The following is a 26,130-nucleotide window of genomic DNA, read 5'->3' as shown; positions in this document are numbered from 1 at the left end:
CTCTTCCTTCTCCTTCTTCTTTGTCAAAGACATAGAGGATTGAGTTATTATCATTGATCCATACAAAGTCCCTCTCTCATTTATTTTCTTTCATTCCCACCACCGCCCCCCCCCCCATTTCTATTCCCGGTCTTCCCATGTGCAACCTTCCTAATATGTTTGTTTGTTTGATATATGCATCTTTTTGTTTGTATGTATGTATTTTTAGAAAATGTTTATTGTTTTGTGTGCAAAAAAAGAAAGAAAAAATATTAAGACTGCAAAAAAAAAAAAACATTTGAACCTCTCCAATGTTTCGCTTGGTATCTCTTCTTCCTTGATAATATAAATAAGGCCAAAGGATGGAAGAAGAATGGACAAATAGGCAAACAGACACAGATAGACACACACACAATTTCTTAATTAGTTTTTATTTATTTTTTTAATTTTATTGCATGTCCTGGCAATCAAAAAGAGACTGTAGACTGGCTTCTGGCTCCCCAAAAGCCCATAACAGAAAATACCAGAAGACAAGCAACTGAAGCTTAAAAAAATGTATCACATGTATAATACCTTTTGAAAACATTAATAAAGCATATAAAACTTTTAACATTTGCTTAATTTTGTACAATTATTATAAAAATAATAGAAAAAATATCCCTTTAACATTCAATATCCCACATACTGTATTTTAGGGGACTACCAACAACAACAAAAAAGGTAAAAGGATTTAATGAAACCTCTGCTTTCCATTTCTGTTTATAAACATCTCCAAACAAAAACTTTTCAATTCTAACTGCATTGAGCTGAGGCCACAAGAACTCCATTAAGCCCACTTGTAGTGGTTTCTGTGCTTAATATTCTTTTACCCCTTACCCTGGCTACTCATACACTCAAGGAGAGTAGGTTGCCATGAGGAGGTAAGACAGTAAGGGTGCCTCGCTTTGGCTAGTGCCAAATCCATGAGACACAGTACAGGAATTTCCAAGGCCCTAGTGTCACCTGAATAGTACTGAAGTAGCTCGGAAGTCCTAGGTTTATTCAAACCCTCAGCAAAGTAAGGGAAGCAGTTTTTGTCTTCTTACTAGGACCAAGGAACAGCTTTCATTCTTCTTCCCCTTAATGGGTTTGCAAAGCTGCATGCTTGTTACAGAAGTTAACAGTGCTTATTACCATTTAAGTAAAGTACAACAAAACTTTGAAATCAAGGACTCATTCTCTTTCTTTAACATACAAAATTTTAAAAAAATAATAAAAAAAAACTTTCCCTTCCCTCCCCTCTTAACATTGTAGCATTATTTCTTATTTGATGTGGTATTCTTACTAAATGGTATTTTCATGAAAATACAAAAACAATAAAAAAAGGTTTCAAGTGTGGTTCTGGAAATCCCACTATCCCAAGAAGAAAAAAAAAATAATCAAAATACAAAGTATGCAATTTCACACAAAATATATATACGCTTTTCAGAGGCAACCCATACATTACCTTTCAGAGCCACATTAGCCCTTTTGCACTTTAAAATTAAAATGGAAGCTTATGTGCAATGACAGCCCTTGACCAGAATGCATGGGAAGATTTCAGAGCTCATTTGCATGCATGCAAAAAAAATGTGTTGTTATATTTCTGAAAGATCTATCTGGAATATTGTCATTACATGTTTTCCCAAAGTTTCAAGGGAACTCTTTGTTTAAGTGGTTTAAGCAACAGCAGCCATGAAAGACTCATCTCTTGCTCTGTGGGGACCTTTTCATGTCTATGGGTAGTCCCTAAGGGAGATGGACGGGAAACTGGGTTCTCACAGTTACTTTCCAACAAACTGAAACTCTTACTGGTTAAAAAAGAAAATGATACAGTGATGCAATTTATGCCACAGGAAAACCAATCTCATAATTTTATATTTTTCAAATCACCACCCCTATTGTAAACCTTAGAGAGAGAAAGGTAAACAAGCCTCTACATGCGGAGTTTTATAGAATAGGAGGGTCTTTAAAAGAAACATTTACCAAACAATATTATCTACGCTTCAAAAGATTTTTACGAAGTTGAATTTATGGTTCCTTGAGATATCTTACTGTTTAGTACATTCAACATTTCTGAATGATTCCTATTTACCCTGAATATTAATAGACAGTAAAACTTCACTGTTTGAACTAGACAGATGGCATTCGTCCCAATCAAATCAATCAGAATTCTTACAACAGTAGCAAATGTGTATTTGAGTTAGTCAATCTAGTAGTGAAATTTAGTTTTAATACCTCTGTAATGGCAGCAAATGTTTTCCCAATCAATATTGTAAGATAACGTATCTGGTATTAAATTTAAGGGGGTTACTGATATGCTCAAATACATGACATCAGGTGTTTTTGAACTGGCTGCCATGGGCCTTTTAAGAATTGTCCTCATTCCCAACCAAAAACTAAAGAGGATGTCTAGACATGAACTTTTTCTTATAACTGGATTAAATCACCCCAACATGAACCATCATCACTAGAAGAAATGTCAGTAATATAAAATATACCAACAACACTGAGAAAAGAACACATATCTGCAGTCTTACCTACATAATAAGCAATGGAAATGGATCCACTCAAAGGTTTGATGTGGCACGTATTTAGAATCCAAAGAACTGAAAGAGTCTGTACATCATTGTCACTCACATGTAGCATTAAGCTCTAGATACCTATCACCATACATGATACTCCTTAAGAGAAGGAGTATAGACAAGCCATCCAAAACAATTAAAAAATGGTCAATAAGTGCAACTCCATTTTCTTTCATTTAAATTACATTTTAAACAATACTCAATGCCCCCCACCCAAAAATCTATACTGTATATTTATACATTTATATATATAGTCTTAGACTATAAGGGTGAACATGCTTTATAAAAGTCAATGAGAAATCTCTGCAGCTTAAGGAGACACCCAACTCTTTTTTGCTCACTTCTACCTAGCCATGGCAGCTACAGTTCTGCAAGCTATAGTTGTGAAGGCTTAAAGCCAGAATCAGAATTAGATGCCAGGTCAGATGTTAGGTAAGAGGTAGCCTCTTACTTCTCCTTCCCCTAAGGAATCAGACAAGAGGAAGGGGAGGAGCTAGGGAGAAGGCTTTGAAGATTAAGCAGGAGTGCTTTGTAGCGGGCAGGAAGTTAGGAGAGGGATAGAAAGAGCTCACATGGTAAGGCTCACTCCCCCTCCTCTTTGATGCGCTGTTGCTTATTGCGGCGAGCATCCATGTCAAAGTTGAAGTCATTCCACTCATCTCGGGGTGGGAAAGAGATGGTCTGGCGGAGGGTGAATCGCACAGCATCAATAACACGCTCACCCCGGGTCTCACTGGAGCCCACACTGACTGTAGAGGCACTGCTTGGGGTCCGCAGGAGATGAGAAGGTGAGGAGAATTCGTGGAGCTGCCGGTGGTCCAGGATGCCCTTCCAGATTGCATGTCGAAATTGCTCAGGGATTTTTAGACTTGCCAGATCCTGTGCAACAGGGGAAGGTGTCATGGAGAATGAAAACAAGGAGAAAAACTGACATTTAGTCCGTAGCATGCTATCATTCCCTGATGCTCTGGTTTAACTGATCTGAATCTATTGATCCACAAATCAGAAAATAAAATTAGTTCTCTGAGTCTTCAACTCTATGTAACTAAGCACAAAGGCACAGCTGTGAGGTGCCATTCCTGCCTGTGTATAACACTTCACTTAGTCTCTACTGGCCTCAGTTTCTTCATTGGTAAAATTGGGATAATAGCTAGATGAAAGCGCAAAAATCCCAAATAGAAACATGAGGTACCTACTTATGCTTGAATTTACCTGGCTAGTCACTAGAAGAAAGATATTAATGGAATGTCACCACCACTTGGTTGAGGAGATGAGAAGAAAAGATTGAGTACTTTCTATGTGCCAGGCACTGAATTATTTTATATTCATGATATCATTTAATCCTCAGATTAGTGGTAAACATTATTAGACCTGTTTTATAGCTAGAATAACTGAAGGCCAGAGAGGTTGACAAGTTTAAAGTCATATAACTAAGTGAAAAAATTAGCGACTTAGGGCATCCTCAGAACCTGAAACGGCACTTTTATCGAAAAGGTCTCTTGGTGTTTGAATAAAGCAAGGTATCAAAATGCAGAGCAATTGTGTCTATGTTCTGTGAATAGGTGCAGAAGGTATTGCAGATAGGGTCAACCTTAACTAATTGTGGTGATACTGCTTACATCTATCTGCATTAGCTCTTCTTTAGATTGTTTCAGTGATAGCTCATATTTCCACGGGGCAGAATGGTAGGTACATAGCACATTGTGTTTGGAGTGAGAAAACCGTGGCAGAGGTTTTCATTGTCACTGACTGGCTATAGAACTTTAGCAAGTCACTTATTCTCTACCAGCCTCAGTTTCTTCTTTGGTAAAATGAGATACAATTGCTTTATAGGGCAAAAGATGCTATAGACTCATAGGTAAATACAGCTATGAAAGTATTTTATAAATTACAACACACTCTATATAAATAGTAACCATTTGTATTATTATCATGTTATATTGTTACCTCATTTTTGCATGTTATGGGGACACTAATGAAATGCCCCAAATTTTGGTCACATTCCTTTTCCAGGAAGTGATGATGCCCAATAACTTAGACTGGCTCTAAGAGAAAAGCTGAGAAAAGGGTGTCTCTTTCTAGAAATAAGCAGGAAGCTGAGGTGAGGAGGAGAAAATTGCACAGCTTCCCAACATTTCTCAATTTGGAAATCTGTAGTTTGGTGTCATATTTTCCTATGGTGTGAATTTTCAGGCCATTAGAGGTATTCCTCATCCCTTACTGTAGCAGAAGAATACCTTATAAAGACAGTAATCCACAAATAAATAAGCATAGCTTTTTTTTTTTTTTTTTTTTTTTTTTTTTTTTTGAGACAGAGTCTTGTACTTTCACCTAGGCTGGAGTGCAGTGGTGTGATCTTGGCTTACTGCAAGCTCCGCCTCGCGGGTTCACGCCATTTTCCTGCCTCGGCCTCCTGAGTAGCTGGGACTACAGAGGTGCGCCACCACGCCTGGCTAATTTTTTGTATTTTTAGTAGAGACAGGGTTTCACCGTGTTAGCCAGGATGGTCTTGATCTCCTGACCTCGTGATCTGCCCACCTCAGCCTCCCAAAGTGCTGGGATTACAGGTGTGAGCCACCGTGCCAGGCCTAAATAAGCATAGTTTTTTATTTTTCTTGGATTCTTTATACTTTTGAGGCTCTCAGTAAATGCAAAGCACTTTGTAAATCAGACACTGCTAATTGTCATGATGCTATGGATAGATTTTAACTAATGACTGACAGGTGAGAAAGCTGTGGCCCACAGACTGGCATAGGACTTAGCAGAAATGAACTTAGAGGGCATCTGCAAATCCTAATGATCAAGGGAGCATCCTGACATATTCCCCAGTGGAAATAAGTGAGCAAGTGGAAAGTATAACTTTAAAAATATAGGGAAGAGGAAGATTCCCTGTTCCAAAATGTAGGAATCTACTACAAGAGGCTCTCTCAAATACAGGGCAACTCTGTTCTCTTCAGTGGATGGAAGTGATTGTAAAGTTATCAGAATAATACTGGAACTTACTCTTAAAGCTTTCCCTGCAGTTTTCACTTATAACTTATTCTATCAGGGAGCAGCAGCCATGAGTGATTTATGGGGTGAAGAGGGGTGGGCATAGGGGCAGTGCACTATGTACACATCACCTCATGGTGGGGGCATTCTCATGCTGCAGGGGCATCTCTAGCATCGGTGCTCAAGGAGGGGGAAAAAAGAGTCCCCAACAATAGAAGTAGCAGCAGAGGCAGAGACTGTCTTCTTCCCGCAGTCCAAAGTACCCTCTGGAAGCTAGAAGAGAGGCTAGTGAACCCCAGAGAGAGCAGCATGAAGAGCGCGGCCTAAGAGACAAATCAGATTGCCATAAACCAGAGCGACACTAGCTCCCGTGTGAGCAGGAGTTCAAAAAGTGGAGTAGGAAGCAAGAAAAAGTCCCCTCTCGCCCAGCTGGTTTCAAAGACAAATCAAAGGATATCAAAGCCAGAAAGGAGTAATATGAACCCAATATTTCATTAACTGAGGCCGAGAGAGGCAAAGTGATAACCCCAAGTTCTCACTGCTCCTAAAAAGGGTGATTGGGATTTGACCCCATGGCCATTGATAATGCCCAATGATTAGAAATGGCTGGGCTCTATTATGATAAAACTGAAAATTAATAAAAGAACATATGGTTTTAATTGAGAGGAACAGCTGAATCTCCCTTAAGGTACTAATTTAAAGAAAGGCAGAAAAGGCCAGTTAATAAAGTTAAAGACTGTAAGCTTACACGTTTGTGTTCTATTCCTAGTTTTGTCTTAAATAGTCATGACAAATGACTATTGTGTCATCTCTCCATGTTTTTAAGAGAATAGCACCACTGGTGTCCTGCTATCCTTTCTGGGAACTTATACAGATTAATGAGAACACTCAAAAAGTTGTATTAATTCTTTAGAAATTATAAATTTTTTGATTGCAGGAATAGCTCCTCTTTCCCACCTTGCGAATAGTGTAGGTGCAATAGACAATTGTTGACTGATCAGACAGGCTAGGGAAGATTGATTGGTAAGCTTCTAATATGTATAGGTTGAGGCCTGGGAATCTTCCTAACATAGTTACGGGTTCCATCAAAATGGATAATTGGGGGCATGACAAAAACAAATTTTTAAACTATCAGGGATTGAACTACAAGGCAGTTGTCATCAGACGAAAGAAATGAAGAAATAAAATTTGAGAAAAGTCTAACAGTTACTTACATCCATGGAGTAATGCTCAATCTGATAGATGGTGGTCAGCCCCTGGGTCGTGAAATAGTCCAGACATGATGAACAGCCCAACCTCGCTAAGAAACTGCAGAGGGAGGAGGGAAGAGGAAGGAGGAAACAGAAAAAGAAAGTTCACCCCAACTGCATTGGCGAGATAAGGGAAAACCCAATATATTTTGCCCTTGGATGCCCCATATCAGAGATGAGGAGTGGATAATATATATGTGGGCCTGAAGTCTGAGGTCTGGAGATTATTGGTGACATGAAGTTTAGGTCTACAGAAATTAAAATCAACTATAAGGATTCCTGCAGATCAGCGATTATCATATGGTGATCTGTGGAATTCTAGGCTTCTGTGTAAGTGTCTAGAAACCATTGCAAAGGGTGAAAGGGAAGTCCAGTGTTCAGGTTCTTAGCTTTCTTGCTGCTTGGCTCTACAATTCAAAAAGAACATCTCTACTTTATTTGTTTTGTATCTGGGCTTTGTGAGAATGGTTCATGTGGTTAAGAAAAAAATTGTAGGCCTCTACTCCATGAAGTCATTCATGCCTTTTGATTTATGTCCTCCTCAGGATACAGATCCCCTTCCTTTTGGTGCTGGTCTGAGACTGATGATGATGCCACCATCATCACGGAACAGACCCTGGGTGGAACAGGCCATGCACTTTGCCATCCCTGTGATTGACATAGCAGGAAAATCAACACAAATTGTTCCAGTAGCCAAATGAAACCATCATTCTGCACATGAAGCAGAAGAAGAAGATATACACTACGCAAGAAATCTGGGAACCTACTCTTGCCTCTGTGGGAAGCAAATCTTTCAGGCTTCATGCATTTCTTTCTTCTGCCTATCTCAACTCCCCTTTTCTGGAGTGTGCCCATTTCCCAAAGGCAGTGTAGTAGAGGCCATCAGTTTTTGAAAGTCCCTGTCATTTTGGATAACGTTAAAACTTTTTATGGACATCCAACTCCAAAATAATGGTCCCATGGTGGCTGAGAGCTATGAGGATTAGAGAGAGGAAAAGGAGCAAGATAGCAAGTTTATTGCTCTTTTGGAAACCCAGCCCTGAGCACCAACTTGAGGGCCGCAATTGACAATGTAAAAATGTGAGAGAGGAGGAAGGGAGTAAGTGAAGGCGAGGGAAACAGACATGAAAACAATATGCCTATAAACAGACATTTTCCCTTGTTTCCATGCTGGTTATAGTAGTTTTCCTTGATAAAACATTGTTGACCACTCCACAGATCAGAGATAATAGTGACTGAACTCCAACCACAGGACTGCTGTCTTTCCTTCCAACTGTTTGATGAAGTATAACAGTATCCGCCCTCTACCATCCCGGGATGTTTAGGACAGGCCCCCAGGGGCACATGCTGTGGACTCACCTGACAATGCTGCAATCTGTGGGATACGGAGGTGGGGGGGTGCAGTGGGAGGTGGATGGCATGGAGAGTGGGGGAGGGAGTGCCTGGGTGGGGCTGAGTCCATTCATGTCTCCAGCCATTGGCATGTGGGTGCCCATCATGGGAACTGAACAGAAGCAGGAGGAACAAAAAGGGTTACTGCCATCATCATGTACCAGCATCCCAGTGGTCCATCTTGTCTGGTTAAATTTTATCAAGGGCCTAAACTACCAGCCTTCCTTTTTAATCTTCTCTCTCACTACACCCCTTCAAGCAGCCTACATCTAGTCAAACAGAACAGTCAGACTCCAAACTAATTAGGCACCTCTTGACTTTTGTACCTTGTCCGAGAACAATCTCTTTCCTCCCTTTTCTCTACTTCTAATTCTTTAATTGCTAATTGCTCTTAATGTTAACATATTCTTCCTTGTATTTGCCTTCAAGGGTTATATTTCTGTCTCCCTCACTAACTTGTGCAAGCATAGAGATTAGATCTTATAGGTGTCTAGATTCCTACAGTCCCTAGCACAGTGCCTGGCACAGAGTAGGTGCTCAGGAAACTTAGGGTAAGTGGATAAACGCACAAATCTGTGAATGAAAGAGTGACCCTTGGAATATTTATTTGGGAACAGGAAGACTGACTTCAATATTTAGAAGGACTCGTGTGCCTAATAAATGAGGATACAATTAAATATTCTATTACTTATGGTCCATTTTCAGGGTTGTATACAGGAACACCACCAATACTTACTGATATTTTACTAAACAATTAAGTGTAAACATTCACTGATAGAGAAAAAAAGTTTAATATCAATATTTATAAAATGAATTTTGCCTTCACGTCAAAAAGAACAAAATAATTTACTAAAAGATTAATGTAATTTGTTTCTACTTTAGTGAGTAGCAGTTTGCCTAGAAAAGGTCTTTGCCACTAACTAGCTAACTAAAGAGCATACCCTATCACATCTCAATCTGTTTCCCTTCTGAAATAATTGTAAAGTACAAATAAGAAAAAAAGTAGGCAAACTAAGTTATACAAATGTGAACCATCATCACTATTATCACAATTTTGTCATACCAAGAAGGAACTTGAGGACTCTAAGATGACACAAGAAATAAAATAAAGTTGAAAACAAGTGGTTTCTATTCTTTTTATGTCAAAGTAGGCCTGTCAAGGGGTCAGGTTTTAAGCCATATGATGCATTTATCATTAGCGAGAGAGTGATCTCACTCTAAAGTCTACGTTTGCCATAACAGGCAACCATTGCAAACACACACACCTCTATCTCATCAAAATATGAATGTGTGGCCAGGCGTGGTGGCTCATGCCTGTAATCCCAGCACTTTGGGAGGCCGAGGGGGGTGGATCACCTGAGGTCAGGAGTTCGCGACCAGCCTGGCCAACATGGTGAAACCCTGCCTCTACTAAAAATACAAAAAATTAGCCAGGCGTGGTGGTGCACGCCTGTAATCCCAGCTATTCGGGAGGCTGAGGCAGAAGAATCACTTGAACCTGGGAGGCAGAGATTACAGTGAGCCGAGATCGTGCCACTGCACTCCGGCCTGGGCAACAAGAGCGAAACTCTGTCTAAAAAAAAAAAAAACCAAAACAATCAATGTGTGCCATTAGACCACAGAAAGTCATAATCCTAGCCTCCCCTGATTTCTTTCAGAAGAGACAACACTGAAATGCATACTTAGAGGTTTGATCAAAATAACTAGGATTTCAAAAGACAAGCTTGAGGGTATTGTTTTTTAGGTAGTAGGGATTATATGATATCCATGCAATGCTCAGTCTTCTGTATCCCTGAGGGTGTTATACAATCTCTTGCATTTTTACCACGACTTTTTTTTTTCCTTCAAGTTTGTGTGTCCACTTTGCTAGATTTAGTCCTAGTGGAGAAGATAATTATATTTATAGTAAAGCTATATGCCAGTCATCATCCACTTGGAGGCCCAATTCTTACAGTGCCTTTTTCATTTGTACTTAGCCGATATGAGGAATGTGTGTGAGAATAACTAAAAGGCAGGTTCCTTTATAGGTCAGTTCCTTACCGACTGTGTCTGGGATAGAATAGGTGAGTTTAAAAGGCCAGGATTATAGAGTAACAGACATAAAATGTTAAGTATATATAGTGATAATTTTATGGATAGAAAATTAAGTATTAGAGAAGTAACTTCTTCATAATTAGAGGTATTTTTTCGTAGATTCCAGACGATAATCTACTTTTCTAGATTTTGAGACCGAGTCTCACTCTGTCACCCAGGCTGGAGTGCAGCAGTGTGATCTCAGCTCACTGCAACCTCTGCCTCCCGGGTTCAAGTGATTTTCATGCCTCAGCCTCCTGAGTAGCTGGGATTACAGACATGCACCACCAGGCTCAGCTAATTTTTGTATTTTTAATAGAGAGAGGGTTTCACCATGTTGGCCAGGTTGGTCTCGAACTCCTGACTTCCAGTGACCCTCCCGCCTCGTTCTCCCAAAGTGCTGGGATTACAGGCGTGAGCCACCGTGCCCGGCCTATTTCTCTAGATTTTAAGTTCACTGCAAAATGCCACTTTATGCATGTTGCATCCATTTCCTTTTGACTATTTCGAAGGCTGCAGGAGGTGAGTCTCCATCCAGGATAGCAGGAAGTAGACTGTTCTTTTCACAGAAATCCTTATCCCTACACTAAAGAAACATCCTTCCCTATCTCTACCAGTAGTATATTTTGCAATGAACGATAAACCTCAAAAGTGAAAGGTTCAGTCAGAAACCCAAGCCACTCCACTTTGATCTGATCTGTCCCACTGTGCCTCTCATTTGGCTTAAGAACATGCCTTTCCCCACCACAGAGTCTTGTCCTAGGCTAGCCTGTTCATCCTTCAGCCACAGCTAAAAGGAGATGCTCTTACTGTTGGCTCCCATGCCATCAGGAATGGTTGTAGGAGTGAGGGCGTTGCGCTGCTGAGGGTTGATAAGCTGGCTCACAGAAGGCAGCTTGTTCATGCTGTTCATTTTGTTCAGAGGTGGGGAGCTGTTACCATATGAAGATTGAGACTGTATTGAGGTCCTAGGAAGACAAACATGGAAATGATGGTGAGCACGGGACACTGAAGCGTGGGGACTATTGATTTTCAACAGGTCTCTGTTTAAAACATGGCCTCAAACCAAACATTTGAAAACATTCGAAAACATTCTTCTAGGATTAATGGTAAGAAGTTAATTTTGTTTCCATCTGAGAATATTTCCTGAATAGGGGGAAACTGATTGCAAGGCTATCATCAAATCATATTTTTCCTGAATGTGCAGAGCGCAAGGTTTAGTATTTCCTTTGAGAAAGAGAAAATTCTTGCCTCCTCTTTTCCCTTCAATTGTTTTCTCCATTCCCTTCTCCTCTTTTCCCTTCAACTGAAATACGTTTGAAAAGCAGTTAGGGAGAAGAATTGAGCAAAGACTTAAAGGCTGACAAAAAACATGGATATCCCACCCTCGAACTGCAGCTAAGGCATTCCATTTGTAGCTTTCTGCATATTCCATTTGGGATATGCAGAAAATGACTACAAAGCCAATCAAACTGGGCATTTGGCAGCTCATCTTGCTGTCATGCAGAGGCCCCTACTTGGAAACATGCATTTTCAACAGAGATGTTCATGATGTATGAGAGAACCTACTGGAATGTCAAAAGCATTTCTACACAGGAGAAGGCTGAAGCCCAAATAACTATTCTATTGACTTTCCAAAAGTCTCCTGGGAGAAATGAAAAAAACAAAGCAACATAAAATTTTCCATTCAGCATGATCTTCAATTTGGAAAGCTACTAGAACTCGTTTGTCATATTATATCTTACAGATAATATTCCCAACTCAACTGTCATTCCTGATGTTTTATCTTAATATAAAAACTAGTGATGTGTACCACAATGAGAGTCACAAAGTCAGAGCTGAAGCCTTCCTCCGTCATCTATTAGGATGCTATAGATGCCCATGCGAGCTAGTTAACACTCTGGCCTTTGTTTTCTCACAAGAAAACTATATAAACTACATACATTTACACTTGCTGCATGAGGCAGATGTTCAAGTTAATAAAACTGAAGGCATGGTCCCCATCTCTGAGACACTCATAGAGTAGTGGAGGCAATGGATATAACAATCCATCCTACCTTATATGGCTATGATGAGAACTGAAAAAGAGAAGATGAGGAAGCAATGCACAGACTATGCAGCATCTACATTAAAATTACTGTGACTACAGAATGAAGACTGGACTTTGAGGAAGTTTCTAGTCTGTTATGGGAAAACTCCCCTTTAACAATTCTCAAACAAAACGAATTATGTTGTTCCTGTTTACCTTTTCCCTGTCACAGCCATATTTACATTAGAGGGGAGATAAACTTTTTCTTTGAGCTTTATCTGCATATATATGTATAATTCAAATTTTGGAGGCTCTGTAAATGGACCCAGGTTCCAAGCCTATATGGCATAATATTTGAAGAAATCATTTTAAAAATGGCCCTAGCACTTAGGTGCTGCAATCGTAGGGATGGTCTTTGAAGCTGCCACTCTGCATTCTCTCCATAATTACATGAAAATAAGGAAGGCTCCATTCCATGTCAATGGGGAGCCACAGCTAGATGAATGCAAACAATATGCTGTATTTTAATATGTATAAATTATGTCAATTAATATAAATTAACAATTCAGGTGTATTTTAGAATCACTGCCTTTAAGGTAGGAGGGCATTAACTTTTCTCTTTACCCTTATCAAATACTCACAATTATAGATCCACATTGTATATATATACTGGTGTTGATACAATAAATCCTCCCAACTATAAAACATTTCAGGTTACCGAACTCTTCTTTGTACATTTTCTGAATGATTGTCACACCATCCTTGTGGAGCAGGTCATGGTATAGCAGGGCAGAGATGGACAGAAATTACTATTCCAAATATACATATGGGTAAATATAAGGTTCTAAGAAAAAACATATGCCCAAGATCACATGTTGCTAAATGGATGCATTAAGGGCAGAACCAGGTCTCCTGGCACCTATCGTGTTTTCTAGGTTATGGGGACAAGAAATAGATGAAGTAGTAAGAGAAATGTAGGAGACCCAGATGGAAAAGGGGTAAAGGAGGCAACTCCAGCTACTACCAAGCACTTCTGAGTCCACTCCGTCCCTGTGGGGGAGCCTTTCCAAAGAGTCAGCACATATGGCTATACTTAGGATCATCCATTAGTCCACATCAGAGTATAGGAAAGCATAGGGCAAAGCAGTAAAGAGATTCTCTGCCGGCTGATGTTTCTTCAATTTCAACTTCTCTTTGCTCACTGAAAAGTACCTAAGATTCCAGGTAGCCCATATTCCTGATGCAGTTGGTCCTCTGTAACCTAAGGAGACCTCTCTCTCTGTCCCTCCTGAAACCAGTCAAACGTACAGCAAGAGCTAATAGAAAGCAGTGTTTGAATCACTAATATCCACAATTAGAAAAATAAAAATACATTTAAAAGTTTTGCATTTTTTTCTGGACACTCAGAGTGAATTCCTTCTTACAATTCCTGTTATAACCTCCTGCTTTCTTTAGCTTGTGGTTATTATTTTTGACTATTTTATTAGTTCATTTACCATTTTTCATCATAAGCCACTAATTTGAGGAGGGTAGGTCAGAAACCACAGATGAAGAAAGAAGGAACATGGATTTTAAGTCAATCAAAACATCTGGGTCTAACACAAACTTAGTGACCGGGTCTAACACAAACTTAGTTCGTCTTCTGGATCTAACACAAACTTAGTGACGCAGGATGTTGTACAAGTTTCTTGAGCCTCATTTTCTTAACCTGTAACCTAGATATTATACCTACTCTAGAAGATTTCTATTAAGAATGAGATCATGTAACAGCCCTGGACAGGGTCCAGTGATTTGTAGGTGCTCAGGAAACATCAGCTTCTTAGCTTCTTTCACTGTTTTCCTCCAGACTCAAATATTTAACACTCTGATATGTGGCCCATGGCATAGAAGATAACAATGTAAGAATTAATAGGAGGAAGTGGCCAGAGGTGAGTTGGATTCTTAATTGAACATATCCAGAAATAAGGGTGAACAGTTGAATGGGGTTAACAGTCAGGACAGGTCAGAAATTCGGAATGCCTTCCCTTTAATATAAAAGTGAGTTTTAAAGCCACAAGGAAGGGGAGCAAGGTAGTCTGTCTATTATTAATTTCAAAACGACTGAACTAGAAGAAGCATTCTGATAACTACGTACTGTGAAAAAGGAAGCAAGGCTGAATAAACTCAGCCGATTTGAAAGCCTTGAAGAACAACCATTTTTTTAAAAATTACAAATTTAATATAATAGTTCTTAAGTGAAATATTCCCAAAATTTCTGGAGAAACTAAAGAGAAGGAAAATGTGTTCAAAAGAACAACAGGATCTGTACCATTCTGGTTTTCTTGCCTACACTCTCCTCTCCTATCCAAAACCCAAAAAAGTAAGAATCCAGCTGTCTGCAGAAAAAAATCATAAGGTGTATACCTCAGGTTGTTTTCTCTAGAGCCTCTCTAGGTTTTTCTAAGAATTCAGTGTAACAGAGATGTAGAAAATCATATTTCATGTATTTCTAGTTTTGAAGAAAAATCCTGGTGAAGCCAAGTTCCAGCTCTTAACTTTAACAATATAAGCTTCTGTACAGTTTCCGAAGAATAAAATTCAAAATCGAAAAGCGAGAAGTGGTTTTAGGACATATAGGACTTAAAATCAGGTTTTCTGGTTCCAACCCTAGTGACTATCTATGCGGTAGAATATCAAAATTCCCGCACGGACACAAGTTACACTATCTACCTCCTAGACGCCTAGAATTCCACTAGATTCCTTCTTTTGGCTAAAATCTTCCATTGCTGATTAAAAAGCAACTCTCTAGTAGGATTTGGTGATAGCTTAGGCTAAATCTATTTCAACAAACCCTTTCTGGAGTAAAGAATTTGGGAGCAGAAAGGGATACTGAGGGTGGAGCAGAGCATCCTTGTTATGAGAAAGGTCCGGAAAAAAAAAAAAAGGGAAAACATGGACCATCAGAAAAAGAATCGTATCTTCTCTCAATTTTAGCCAGCACTGCCTACCTGTGACCCCTCTCTCTAGCTGGGTTATCCGGCTTCTAAAGACAGTGCAGCATTTATTCTCTAGATGGGAAAACTGTAATTTTCTAATATTTTCCATCATTTCAAATATGTGCATTTATGTACAAGTCACCATAAACACATCAAAAACTTACTCAAAAATACGCTGAAAGAAAAACCCTTTTGAAAGAAAAGCGAATATCAAAAAACGAAACATACTCACAAATCCTTTAAGGGCTTTGTGAATCAAAGTTATTAGACCAATTGAAAAACATTTTGCAAACATAACAGGAGCGTCTGGTTTTACTAATATACTTTTATCTCAAATATAAAGTTTTTCTGAAATATTTATCTAAAATACTAGTTTTTTTTTTTTTGGTTAGAACTTCTTATGAAGCTTTTAAAAGCAATCATTCAGGGCTAAAAACATATTATAACTAAAAAAAAAAAATTGGACAATAGGTTCCACTGTTGATTTCTGGCCAAATATTTGCTAATGTCTATGTCACAGAAGCCATGTTATTTAAAACATTTGGATTTGATTGAAATTCACTTTAGTAAATTTGGCAAATTAACATACAACTAGAGGTTTGTCAGGAATGTCAATAAATGAGTCTATGGTGCCTGGCTTCCTATGACAAACTTTAAAACTCATAGGGCTAAAGTATTTTTTTTTTTTAAGTTAGTTTAGGCATTTTAGTTCATTGTTACGATTGATGACCTTGATACAGAGTGTATTAAATAAAAATACCAAATACTGACAGAAGAAACGTACACAGCAACAAAGTGATGATTCTATTATTCTTGTTCCTTAGACCTATGCATGCTACTTCAAGCACTTACATGAGAATATTCTAGTATTTAGTGGGAAAAAAGTGAGAGAGACAGAAACAAAAAAACTGCAAGATAAACCAAGATGCAAAAGTTTATTGAAAATTAAAATCACACATCCACAAAAGCAACAGCCTCAATAACAAGAAATCATTGTCTTGGTGACAGAAAATACAGTGCTGGTGACTGGGTGTGGGAAGTTGGAGGGGAGGAACATTTTTAAAGTCTTTATGCTATTATCTTAAAATATGTTTTTAAAATGGAAAGAAACAGAGATTCTCTAAACTTTTGAGTAAAAAAAAGAAAAGTAGTCTACCCTTTCAATCTTTAATTTCCAGTCCAGGAGTGCTGATTTTAACACATGTCTGCTTGGATCTCAGTTACTCAAAACATAAGTCTCCTGGCTAAATGCATTGAACAGTATCAGTAATATGGCTGGTTTTATGGTAGGTAGGCTTGAGGGATAGAAGCTCTAATTAAGCAAATTAATCACAGATTTTGTGACAGGGCTTTAAATTCTATTTTGAGCTTTGAATAATGGTAAACAACTATGTAAGGGCAATATTACTGGGGTGGATTTGTCTTTCTATTAAAAGCACAAAATGAGTTCACCTGCTATGGGGGCCAAACAACAGTTTTTTTGGTAGTAGGTCTTCCAGGGTTTCATGTACAAGAAAAACTTTAGCATAACAGATGCCAACATACAGTGGCAGAGGCAGGTACACAGCATTAAGAAATGTTCTACCTACATATGAGGGGAGGATACAAATAACGCAAGTTCTCACAAAGACCTCTCCACCCACAAAGTTGATTACTTTTGATAATGATCACCTCGCTGCCCAGCAGTACACTTGACACCTTCGTTTCTTACTACTTGCAATATTATTACATGACCAGCATTAAAAGGGTCTGACTGAGTCTCTCAGTCACCTACAACTTACTTATGCACAGACAATAACAACTTTTTTCTCCTTTTCTTAAAAAGACATCTTAAGTTTGAGACCTGCTCAAAAGCTTCCCTATGAATTTTAGAAAAACAACAGAAGAAAACAGAAAAGGGTTCCAATAAACATCTTAATGCCCCTTTCCCCACCTTACCCTCCCTCCCAGGAAACAACAGAAAGCTCACAGACAAACACAGTGGTTCCTCACCCACCAATGGCCGGTCTAAGGATACAAAATCTGCAGAAAACAGCCTTTCTTGTAAAGTTTTGAGTCCCTTCAAACGATTCTCTCACTAGTGGCTTTGTGCCTTTGAGCAGTTGGGTCTCTGAGCCAAAGTGTCTTCAAGTCCTGTTTATGAGGGCTAGATACACACACACACACACACACACACACACACACACACACACACTCACATATACACATGGAAATACAACACACACACTTAAAATATAGAGATAGGGCTCTATGGGTACACTGATCGGTTTGGGGGGTTGGAATGTCTAAAGAAGACGTCAGATTGTTTTGGAGTTTCTCTCCGGGGCTCCACAAGCTCATTCCTGAAGCAGGCTGAAAGGAGACTGCAGAGAGGAACCAGAGAAAAGAAAAAATGAAGGCTTAGGACTTCATCTATGCAAATCAATTGAATACAGAAACACACTCCTTATACCTTCATGATCATAGTGTAGACAGAAGAGAGTGCCTGAAAAGCTATTTTTGTTCTTCCAATTTCTCTTCTTTTACAATTACTGAGACTTCTCAAGATTTTTATGAGGAAGAAATGGGATAAGGCTGTAGTAGTTAAGCAGAAATAAACATCAGAATCACTTGTGAAACTTATAAAAATGCATTTTCCTGACTCTCTTCCAACACAAGCTGGCATCCAGGAAAACATATTTTTAATAAGTTACCCAAGGCGAATCAGTAGAGGACCTCTGAGATAAGGTAGATCAAGGTATTTAACACAGCGATTGGCATATGGTTTACTGGACTCAATTAAAAAAAGGAATGAAGAAAGAAGAATAAATTTTAATCTTTTGTAAAATGTCATCTGGTCAACTATTATCCCTCATTACAGTTCTTGTCTAGCCCAAGTGTGAGGTATGGAGAAATATGATATTATCAGAATGGGGCCTGTGTCATCATGCATTTACAAAGAACTGTTTAATGAGTATTTTGAATATTCCCAGATTGAGGTGGATAAATACCTTAATCCTTTGAGTAACAAACTCAGCCTATAAACGCATATATCAAACCCAAGAAAGCAATTTTTTGCATTAATTAAGAAATTATTTACGCCACAAGGATGCCAGAAATAAACCCTTTTATTTTGCTAAAAGTTGGGCAATCTCATGAACTGTTTGGAAATTGTTTCTCAGATTGGCTTCTTGAATCACATTTGGCTATGCCTGTCAAAGGAACAAGGCCATTTTTATTTGCTTAATGCTAGGATTCAGTAAACCATGTCACCAGCAAGAATTGATATCATCTTAACAGAATATGCCCGAATAAAAATGGATAGGGAAGCAACGTACAGCCAACTAAAGACCTATAAGACCTAGGACTGAGCCTGATTCTGCAATGAGGTGAGAGAAGTTACAAAAGTAATTTAATCTATCTGAGTTTAATTAATCATTTTTTTCTTCATTACCAATTCGGAGATAATAAATCTCTGCCCTGAAAACTTCATAACTATGAAATTCAAAAGTAAACTGTAGGCTGGGTGCGGTGGCTCACACCTGTAATCCCAGCACTGCGGGAGGCCAAGGTCGGCGGGATCACAAGGTCAGGAGTTTGAGACCAGCCTGGCCAACATGGTGAAACCCCGTCTCTACTAAAAAAAAAATATATATATATATATAAATATAATAAAAAAATAATAAAATAATATAATATAAATATATATATAAAAATACAAAAATTAGCCAGGCATGGTGGCAGGCACCTGTAATCCCAGCTACGCAGGAGGCTGAGGCAGGAGAATTGCTCAAACCCAGGAGGCAAATATTGCAGTGAGCCGAGATCATGCCACTGCACTCCAGCCTGGGTGACAGAGCAAGACTCTGTCTCAAAAAAAAAAAAAAAGGAAACTGTAAAAGCTTGTGTAGTTCCATAATAACTATAAGGGTGAATCATATGAAATTATCAATATTCATCTGTTTTTAACCTATAAAGCTGGCAATTTCAAACAGATATTCTGGAAACGTGGAGGATTTCTCTGTCAAACCTAGAAATATGGTGTTGACATTTTCTATCAGTTTGGAGACTGTGTACCTTTCTGTCTTCTACATTGATAATCCTGAAAATACTGCCTGCTTCTCTCTCAGATACATGAATCTGAGAAAAACATATCAATATTCTTGATGATAACCATCGCCAAACAAGTTTAAAGATACAGAACTTTAAACTGAATCTACAAGAATAAATACCAAGTAACTAACAACGGAGTCAGAAAACCGTGCCAGGCACAGTGGGGTGTGCCTGTGGTCCACAGCTACTTGGGAGGCTGAGGCAGAGGATCGCTTGAGCCCAGGAGTCCAAGTTCAGCCTGGGCAAAATAGCTAGACCCCATCTCTAAAACAATCATACAAAAAAAAGACAGAAAAATGGAAATAGATGTTTAAGTTTTATAATTAACTACTGACTTAACTGCCAATGAAGCAAAACACAACATTACAAAGAGCTCTATGTTCTAAATCTGATTCTAGTCTTAGCTTTATTATAAACTGGCTAGAAAAATCACAGAGCCTCAGTTTATCCGGCTATGGTGTGAGGGGCTGGAACCATGGACTTGAAGATCCTGCTTTGTTCTAATAATCTCTGACTTGTGTTACTAATGAGCCACAATTGTCAAGTAATCATAAAAGAGAAGGAAACACTAAGGGCTCATCGGGATGTCACAGATCTGTTTTATCATTTAAATAAAATTCATCCTGTAGAAGCTCAAAAATAAATTTCCAGAGGAAAGTAAGATCTAGCCTAAGCAAAACTGTGAACAAAGTGATGTCAGCCTCACTTTTACGCTGGAAGCCAAGAATAAGGGAAAACTATTAAAAAATGAAAAAAGAAATAGTACTGATCAGAAGTACAGAAGTCAAAACATTGCTAAATAGGTCTCAAGAGGCTTCTGCAAAGCTGCCTTAAGCGTTGATGCCCCTTGATAATAGGACAGCAAGAAGTCTAAAGATAGGGTCCGATTTGTCTTTCTATTAGATTCTGGGATCAAGATACATAACTCTCTATATTTATTCCAATGTATGCAAATCAACTAAAATCACATTTCTTCATAGTGTAAAGCCTACTTGTATCTATGACAATTTGATTCACAGCAACTCTGTAAAGTCTATCTTCGATAAGGCCTATAATCATGAAGGTAAATGCGAAGACATTTTTTAAAAAAGAAAAACCATGCACAAATGAAAAGCAGGCAGAAGAAAACACACGGTGGGAACCGAATAGGAGCAATTAAAGTAAAAATATTGTAGTGCCACCTTACAGAAAGTACATCCTCTTCCCACTAATTTTCCCTCTACTATAAAGAAAAATACAAAATCGATTCCTTACCAGCATAAAATGGGTACTACATTTTTGGAAAGAAAATCACAGGCTATTATAGGTATTTTCCAAGCTGATTTATTCTTTTCAAATGATTGCCAGGAAATTAGATTTTCGTTTTTCTTTGTTTAGTCATTCATGCTCTTTCTTGGAGATTTGCATGAAAATAAGAGCTAAAAAAACTCAGCTGAAGAATTCAACTGAAGGATTTATATAGATGAATATCAATCACTGGAGACCCATGTATATATAATGTTACAAAGACATACTTAGACCAAATGTCTATATTTTGCAAAGATTTAATTTTGCAGTCTGTTAGATTTCCATGCACAAGTTATCACAGCTGTGAGATACCAACTCAAAAACATGCATATAATACATTTAAATGAACACACCAGGGAACTATGAAGCTACTAGTTCTTCACTACCTATCTGTGGCCACATATACAAAGAAGTGTAAATATGTCCCTAAAATCTTGTGTGCTTTTAAAGATAACACAATATTAACATGTGTTTTCTTCTCTGGTGACACAGATTATTTTATGAAATATGAATAAAAAGTTCCCTTTAGAGCAATATGAGCCAGTCAGACAATAAGCACTGGATACTCATCGTATAGAAAAAGAGGGTTATGTATTTTCATGTATGCCACAAAAACAGATACATTTAGCATATGTCCCTGAACTGAATGATGTCAATCCTCCTAGCTTGTCAAGTCTCTAAAACAATGACATGAAACTATTCTTTTTCTCATATGATCCATGGAAACTGTTTAAAATTGTCCTATTAACTTGCACAATGCTGAGAATAAATTTCCAGAGCTTTCTTCAAACTCAGAGTGTTAAGGTTAGAAATTCACCATTAAATTGTAGACCATGGGAAGGCAGGAGCTACATCTTTCTCACCTCTATCCTTAATGCTTTCACATAGCAGATCTTCAATAAGAATATGTGACATGAATCAAGTCAACTATTCCAGCCTCATCTGACAATGAGGTTGTGTCATTAACTGCATTTTATATCTGGATGGGCATGCCTCACTTTCTCAGACAAAAAAGATATCTGTTCAAGGCTGGTGTTGTTTTTATTAGATACTGAAATGCCACCTGAGAAACCACTTCAGGATTTCCTAAAATCTTTTAATACCTTTCTAGCTTGGAATATACATATTAACTTCCAAGTACACCTATCAAACAAAATTGGAGCCTCAAGAAGCAATGAAAAGAGATCCACTCATTTATCTATAAGATAGACTATCAAACTACAGCAGGCTAAGAATAGTCTATATATATATAATACAGACATACATATAATACATACATATGGATGTATGTATTTTTTTTTCTTTTTCTTTTTGAGATGAAGTCTCTCTCTGTTGCCCAGGCTGGAGTGCAGCGGCACAATCTTGGCTCACTGCAACCTCTGTCTCCCAGGTTCAAGCGATTCTCCTGCCTCAGCCTCCCAAGTAGCTGAGATTAGAGGCACCCGCCACCATGCCCGGCAAATTTTTTGTATTTTTTAGTAGAGATGGGGTTTCACCATGTTAGCCAGGCTGGTCACGAACTCCTGAACTCAGGTGATCCACCCACCTCAGCTTCCCAGAGTGCTGGGATTACAGGTGTGGGCCACTGTGCCCGGCCTTATTATTACTTTTTAATCAATATGAATGTATCTCTGATAGTGAAGAAACACTTTCTGAGCACCTGTTGTCTACAGAGTGGAGTAGATGGCAGGGAGAAAAGAAGCACATTCTCTGTTCAAAGGACTCTAAGCTATTTGAGCATCCAAGATCCTTTTTGGCCAGAAGGGATCTCACCATTTACTTTTAGCATAAAAGTTTTGCAAATTTTAACGGTATGGTTTTATTTGTAAGCCTGAGCAGAAAGTTTAATCACACAGTGTATTCTGAAGGAGAATTAGAACTCAGAGTTGCAGACACAATGTCCATTGCTAATCATATGGATATTTTGGGATATCAGATGGAAATATATACTAACATATTTAAGTGAAAGATGATTTAGTTCTTATAAAACCATACAACCAGGATCAAAGAAACAGAGACCTGTAACATCATTTATGGACCCAGGAGGGACATCTCCCTTTCCTAAGATATGTGTGTCGTGGTATTAAGAAACACCCTCAAATTTCCTCCTGTTCCCTCTGGAAGTTTGACTATACCAAAATGACCTCCAAAGCATCACTAAGTAATATATCATGCTGAACTAGTTGCTCTTCAGTACTCTTTCCTGTCTTTTTTTTTTTTCCCAGTTAATAGGAAAAGGTCTCATATGTAGTACAGGAATTGGCAAGCTGCTTTTTGTAAAGTCCAGGTAGTAAATATTTAGATTTTCTGGTCTATATTGTCTTTTGCAACTACTCAGCTCTGTGGTTGTAGCACAAAAACAGCTGAAGATAATGCATAAAGGAAAGAGAGTGGTTGTTCCATAAATGGAACTTTATGGACCCTAAAATTTGAATTTCATATAATTTTCACATGCCATGAAATATTATTCTCCTTTTGATTGTCCCTCCCCTTATTAAAAATTGTAGGCCAGGCACGGTGGCTCACGCCTGTAATCCCAGCACTTTGGTAGGCCAAGGTGGGTGGATCACGAGGTCAGGAGTTCCAGAGAAGCCTGGTCAATACGGTGAAACCCCGTCTCTACTAAAAATACAAAAATTAGCCGGGCATGGTGGCGTGCACCTGTAGTCCCAGCTAGGCAGAGGTTGCAGTGGGCCAAGATCGTGCCACTGCACTCCAACCTGGGTGACAAAGCGAGACTCAATAATAATAATAATAATAATAATAATAAGCTCTCTTTATTACATTTTCCATAGCTAACTCCCTACAACAGCTAATAACATAGAAAATAACCATTTTTATTGTTCATTTGTATTTCTATTGTAAAATATAATCTTTGCCTCTGGAAGATAGTTTTTGACTTCTTTTTTGCCTAAAGTATGAAGTTGAAAGTCTACATTACTCAAGTGGGCTCATAATGTACATATTTCACACTTATCTACAGAGTCTCTGACGATACTTCCAGGACACATATAATATTTTAATTAAACTAACAAGTGATTATTTTTAACCACAGAAAGGTAAATATAAACAGGGTCCTGATTGGTCAACCTGTCATCCTTTCATAAGAGCTATTCTATTCTAGTCAGTCATAAAATAACTTTATGAAAGATCCAAGATTCAAGGCAAAGCTTAACATATAAATAGGTTATATGTATATGGTAGTATACATGAAAAATCTGGCTTGATTTATGTAAAAAATGTACTGCTGGAAGACAATCTAGAGCAGAGATGCTAAAATATGGCAACATGATGCTACCTTATCCTTCTGCACTCAGATATTTCCCCAATTATCATGCACTAGGTCTCAGAATTCTTCTCACTACAGCATGCAAACAAGTCACTTTATATTATAGTAAAGTCTATTTGTTATCCCTGGTCTACAATGTTATTCCCAAAAGTGGATAGTGTGCATCCCAGGAGATTTACAAGACAATCCACTGGGATGAGAAAAGATTTCATGTTTTCAAATATACACATTACTACCAAATAGAGTGTGTACTTACTGTTAGTGTGTATGGATCAGGCATATAGAGAAGAGAACTAACTGTTAGTGTGAGTTTCTTTGTAATTCACCAGAAATGGTTTGTATTTAATTTCAGAACATGAGTGGAATTCCCAAGGGAAGGTTATAATAAGACACATAAAAAAAGTTGCAACTGAAAGAGGATTGCCACACCAGGTCATCTGAATCTATGACAATCTGCTATCTCCCATTATGTTCCACATTGCCCATCAATCACCCTATTGCTGATCCAAATAATGTCACCCTCACTCATGCCTCCTAAAATGACACGTTGATACACTCACTGTTTCTGAAGTAAGTGCTGGTGCTGCTGCTGTTGCTGTTGCCTGTACGTTTCAATTGTGTGCTGAGGAAGGTACTGCATGAGTTCCAGGGACTCCTTGATCTTCAACAGCATTTCATAAGTCTCACGGCCCCTCACCTATGGAAGTGAGCAGAAGGAAAGAAGGAAACATGAGAAGCTGTAGAACTGTTAGAAGTGTGGTCAATCCTCATTATCCGAGGATTCCGTAATTGCAATTTGTTTATTTGCCAATGTTTATTTGTAACATGAAAATCAATACTCTTGGCCCTTTTGTGGTCATTCAGACCTGGGCAGAGTGATGAAAAATTTGAGTCAACTGTGCGCGTTCCCAGCTGAGTTCGAACAAGGAGATGCTCTGTCATCTTGTAGTTCTTATGCCGTAAACCCACGTTCTTTTCATGGTCTATTTAGCGCCACATGTTTTTACATTTTTGTGCTTTTCATTGGTGATTTTGTTATTTAAAAGACCCTCAAGGGCAGTGCGGAAGTGCTATCTAGTGTCCCTAAGTGTGAGAAGGTTGTTCCATGCCTTATGAAGAAAATATGTGTGTTAGAGAAACTTTATTCAGGCATGAGTTATAAGGCTAATTGGCCACGAGTCTGATGTTAGTGAGTCAACAGTATATATTAAATAAATGTCTCTTAACAGAAACACGCAACAAACGAAGTTATATATTATTCTGTTGATGAAATGTATGTGACCAGAGGTGCATAGAAACCTAATCCTATATTTCTCTTATGAGCGATGAGATGATTCATATCCACCAATACCATTTTTGCAATACCTTCATAAAACTAAACTACAAAAAATAAGAATGGATTGTAACTATGTCTAATAGGATAAAAGTTTTCATGTGGGATAAAATATGTTTCTCTCTTTAAGAGAGTCCCTTAAAAATCTTTAAACAAAAGCTCTTAAAGGCTTCTACAATTATGAGCAGGGGCCAGACATGGTGGCTCACACCTATAATCCCGGCAATTTGGGAGGGGACAGATTGCTTGAGCTCAGTAGTTCAAGACCACCCCGGGAAAAAACTCCTTCTCTACAAAATGTGCACAAATTAGCGGGCGTGGTGGCCGGCACCTGTGGTCCCAGCTACCTGGGGAGGTGAGGTGGGAGGATTGCTTGAGCCCGGGAGTCTGAGGCTGCAGTGAACCATGATCCTGCCACTATACTCCAATCTGGGCAACAAAGTGAGATCCTGTTTCAAAACAAACAAAAACCAAAAAAACGGATGAGCAGGGCCAGGACTAGAATGAGGCAAGAGAGGCACTTCGCACATGTGCATTGCCCTGGGAGTGAATGACTATTTAAATTTTGCACCCTAGGCACTTTACCTGCCTCACCCTAGTTGCCGCACCCAGTAGGAAAGGCAGAATTAGTCAGAATTCAGAAATGAAAGATGTTCTCCACCTTTTGTTGAATTAACTCTTACTCATCCCAGCTGTGGGGCCCCTTCTCTGAGAAGCTTTTCCTGCTCTTACTCTTACAGTTTTTGCATCTTTGGAACTTCTTGTGTACTCACACAGCACTAGGCCTTGATCTAGGAAACATTTATTTTATTACATTATAACTGTTTGTGTCCTCAA

The 26,130-nt window shown here is 38.6% G+C and overlaps 1 protein-coding gene across 12 annotated transcripts in view; it reads right to left on the bottom strand.

The window, feature by feature from the left end:
* Window positions 1-391: 391 nt before the first annotated feature.
* TP63 (tumor protein p63) overlaps window positions 392-26,130 on the bottom strand; it is a 255,639-nt gene continuing 229,900 nt past the window's right edge. For 4 of the 12 annotated variants that reach the window (XM_003256651.4, XM_030822977.1, XM_030822978.1 and 1 more), the window contains 3 exons: window positions 24,521-24,657; window positions 11,099-11,256; window positions 395-3,461 (listed from right to left, as the gene is read on the bottom strand). In XM_003256651.4, coding sequence (XP_003256699.1) covers window positions 3,436-3,461; window positions 11,099-11,256; window positions 24,521-24,657 — 321 coding nt within the window. In that variant the 3' untranslated portion in view covers window positions 395-3,435. Of the gene's footprint in view, window positions 3,462-6,787; window positions 6,882-8,182; window positions 8,328-11,098; window positions 11,257-16,201; window positions 17,656-24,520; window positions 24,658-26,130 lie in introns of those variants that run through there. The other 8 variants (XM_030822972.1, XM_003256645.4, XM_030822974.1 and 5 more) reach the window with 4 other exon arrangements.

This window comes from Nomascus leucogenys, chromosome 11, assembly GCF_006542625.1.
Source record: "Nomascus leucogenys isolate Asia chromosome 11, Asia_NLE_v1, whole genome shotgun sequence".
NCBI lineage: Eukaryota > Metazoa > Chordata > Mammalia > Primates > Hylobatidae > Nomascus > Nomascus leucogenys.
This window is presented reverse-complemented; position numbering and strand designations above follow the sequence as displayed.